Source organism: Nannospalax galili, unplaced genomic scaffold (assembly GCF_000622305.1).
Source record: "Nannospalax galili isolate Female #2095 unplaced genomic scaffold, S.galili_v1.0 scaffold18, whole genome shotgun sequence".
Taxonomy (NCBI): Eukaryota; Metazoa; Chordata; class Mammalia; order Rodentia; family Spalacidae; genus Nannospalax; species Nannospalax galili.
The window spans coordinates 10,725,215-10,729,089 of record NW_008346548.1 but is presented as its reverse complement, the minus strand read 5'-3'; the positions used below and the strand labels follow the sequence as shown (position 1 = coordinate 10,729,089).

The window sequence follows — 3,875 nt, the reverse complement described above, 5'->3', positions numbered from 1 at the left end:
ACTTAATCTATTGTAATACAGATAAATTTTAGTTGCTCAAGCTGTCTTTGACTATAAACATTCAAATTTGAATTTTTTAGAAAGCATATTGCATAATAACAGTACACTGCATTTATTTATACAATCTTAAAATTTCTTTCAGGAATTGTTCCATCTTCTGTTGTCCTGACTTCTTTTCAGGTGATGTCAAGAGTTTTTCTAATATGGGCAGTAACACATAGTGTCAAAGAGGTAAGTGGAAAAAAAAAATACCAGCACCTAACAGTCGCTAGTGAACTTTTCTTGTACATGTATGTGTGACCAAAGACAGAACTGCAGATCATTTCAAAATAACCAGGTTAAAATTCACTGGTGCTGTTGCAGTGGGGTCCAAAGTGGGAAATGTACTCTCAGTCTGTAGTGCTGCTGAAAAGAGGGCTGGATCAGAGTTGAAGACGTTTGATCTCAATTCCCATGGAGGTTTGGTGTGTGTTTGGTCAGCAGTTCAGTTATATTTCTTGGTGTCTTATGTGTAGCCAACATCTCAACATCTTCATTCTTTTAGTGAGAACAGAGAACACTGATTCTCTCTTAGAGCAGTTTAGTTTTCATGGGACCAGAAGAAACAGGATGCTCATATAGGACCTGACTTATATTGACAAGGCAGGCCCAGGAACACACTGTCAGAACTGAGAGGAGAAACCATCATTTCCTTGGATGTGAATCCATAGCTAATCATTGACTTGATTGGCTTGATTGTTGCTTTGAGTGGAAGGATTCTCTGCTCTTCTAGTAAGTTAGCTATTTCTTACTAATGTTATCTTGAGGTAGAGTATTTGTAGCTATAAGAACAATTTATTTTTTAGCTTACAGTCCCAATGGCCTGTTACCAGCATCATTGGATTTCTTGAGGCCCCTGAAATTGCTCATCTAGTAACATTATTCTGGGATATTCTTTGTCCTGTGTTCTGAAATCCCTGTCAAAACTTTGTTTTTCAGAATTTATTTTGACAATTTCATTTGTATTTCAACTAGTGAGGCTTTTATTAAAAACCTTTTTATTGCCCTATAATATGTATGTACATATCACAAAACTGATTTGCATAAAACTGAGTTCTTAGCCAAAGTTTAATCAACTTTAATTAATAATATACTATTTTTGTTATATTTGCATGGAATTTTCAGGTCCCTGGGCTTTATTTCTTAGTCTCTTTCATGCCTTCATTCCTTCAGGATGTCTAAGCTTGCCATGTAGGAAGAATGCTAAATAATTGTGAACCTATTTTTAGTTAAAGTTAAAAGAAAACATGGAAATAAATTCTTCTTCTTTTTTTTTTTTTTTTTTTTCAGACAAGAGTCTCACTATGTAACTCTAACTGGCCTGGAACTTATAGCCTGGGCTGGCCTCAAACTCAAAGATCCGCCTGCCTCTGCCTCCAAGTGCTCTGGTACTAAAAGTGTGCACCACCATGCCTGGTCCTTCATTCCCATTCTTAATTGTTAATGGAGTTAGGAAAGTTGAATGCCAACTCTTTATTACATCATTTTTAATGTGTATTTTTCTTCCATACTATTTTTGTTTATGCTATATCTTTTTCATTGAAGCCAGTAACTCCTAAACTCATTTTCATTCTTTACCCCCAACCCCAACCCCTTTGCTGAGATTGAACCCCAGGCCTCATGTATCCTCTCCAGCCCTCTTTTTCACCTTTTTATTTGAGACAAAATCTAAGTGATTCATCCTGGTCTTGAACTCACCCTGGAGGCCAAACAGATCTTGAACTTGTGATCCTCCTACATAAGCCTCTTGAGCAGCTGACATTACAGACTTTGCCCCACCAGGCCTGACTTCTTATTTACATTCTTAAATAGATTGTTGTGTATTGTTAGTAATGAGATGCATCAAGCTAGGTAGAGCCAAAGTATTGTCTGGTAGAGCGTGTTCAGTCATTCTACCAGCGTAGTCAGATATTGATCATCCAGGTGTTAATGGCTCAGCTGCTTTACCACGCCTCTACTTATTAGCACAGCTGCCAAAGCAGGTGTGCAAGCACCTAAGCATACTTGCAGTTCCAACCAGATTTCCTAGGCAGACCATTGAGACTGATTGCATAAAGAGCTATTAAATGTCTCCTTAGATTACAGGTGCATAGACTTGGCTATCATCCTCAGTAACCACACTGCCTACCAGGTGTATAGACTTGACATTTAGTCGATGGTTTCAAATGCAATATCACATTCAAGTATTAGAGTATATACTCATTACATGTGCATATTCAAAATTGTTTCTCTGCAGCCAAAATGGAGCTTTCAGCCAACATTTTCTGAAGAATATGGTATAGTAAATTTTAGCATCTTTTTGTCACCTCTTGGGTTTCCTTGTTTCTGTATCCTTTTGTTTCCGTATACCCTATTGATCGGTTGACTTGCTCTTTCCTTGGGTACTTAGAGTTCAGCCTTTTTGCTGATCTAGGATCTCATTTCTTTTCTCTGAACAGAACTCCTCACTCATCATTTGCTTATAACTATGCATTCTCTCTCTGGCCCTTCCCAAGTTGTTTGGCAGCTAAGTTGAAAAGCTTCTTAGAATGGCTTTTTGGAGGCCAGGCTGTTTGTTATCACATGTTCCATACCCCCTTCTCTTAACCAAATGCTATTTTTCCTCAATTAAAGTTTCATAGAAGCTATAATTCAGTTTGTTGTGTACAACATTGCACATAACTTCCCTTCTTGAAGCATTTAAAATATCTGTTTTACCGTCTATCCATGTCTCTGTACTTTAATTGTGGGAGCCATGTAATTAATGTATACAGAACTGACTCCTTAAGAAAATGCATCTTGGGAGCCAGGCATGGTGGCTCACGCCTGTAATCCCAGCACTGGGGAGGCAGAGGCAGGTGGATCTCTGTGAATTCAAGGCTACCCTGGTCTACAAAGTGAGTTCCAGGCCAGATGGGGCTACAGGGAGATCCTGTCTCAAAAAGACAACGAAAGAAAGAAAGAAAGAAAGAAGGAAGGAAGGAAGGAAGGAAGGAGAGAGAGCGAAAGATAGATAGATAGATAGATAGATAGATAGATAGATAGATAGATAGATAGATAGATAGATAGATAGATAGATAGATAGATAGATAGATAGATAGATAGATAGATAGATAGATAGATAGATAGATAGATAGATAGATAGATAGATAGATAGATAGATATTATGCATCTTGGGGCTGGAGAGATGGCTTAGTAGTTAAGAATACTGACTGCTCTTCCAGAGGACCCAGGTTCAGTTCCCAGCACCCACACGGGGGCTAACACCAGTCTATAATTCCAGTTCCAGAGAATCCAATGCCCTCTTAGGGCCTCTGTGGGCATTGCACACACATGGTACACTTAACATACATGTAGGCAAAACATTCATACACATAAAATAAAAAGAAACAAATCTTTAAAAAAGGAAACTACATCTCATTCTTTCACAGTAACGTTCATATTTTATCATAGCACTGTATACTTTCATCTCTCAGTTTCTTTGTCATGTTTCTCATTAAAGTAGACAAGCAGAAATCTTTTTTTTTTTGGTCTTTTTGAGACAGGGTCTCCCTGTAGTCCCAGCTCTCTTGGAACTCACTATGTAGACCAGGCTGGCCTTGAACTCACAGAGATCCACCTGCCTCTGCCTCCCAAGTGCTGGGGCTACAGGCATGTAGCACCATGCCTGGCTAGAAATCTGCTTTTCTTAAAAAAAGAAAACAAAACAAAAAAATGAAAAAAAAAAACAACAACAAAGCACATTCCCTGTGGATTTGATTCTTGCTCTGCACTCTCTGGCCTGTTTGTGTTTTCTGTGTTCATTCCTTTTTTTTTTTTTTTTTTTTTTTAATGGTTTGTGATTTGCTAAGGAAAAA

At 38.1% G+C, this 3,875-nt stretch overlaps 1 protein-coding gene across 1 annotated transcript in view; it reads left to right on the top strand.

Moving 5' to 3' along the window:
- Positions 1 to 3,875, top strand: part of Hacd2 (3-hydroxyacyl-CoA dehydratase 2) — a 125,615-nt gene that overhangs the window by 75,049 nt on the left and 46,691 nt on the right. Inside the window, exon 4 of the mRNA XM_008842957.3 lies at positions 143 to 231. Within this exon, the coding sequence (XP_008841179.1) occupies positions 143 to 231 (89 nt within the window). The remainder of the gene's footprint in view (positions 1 to 142; positions 232 to 3,875) is intronic.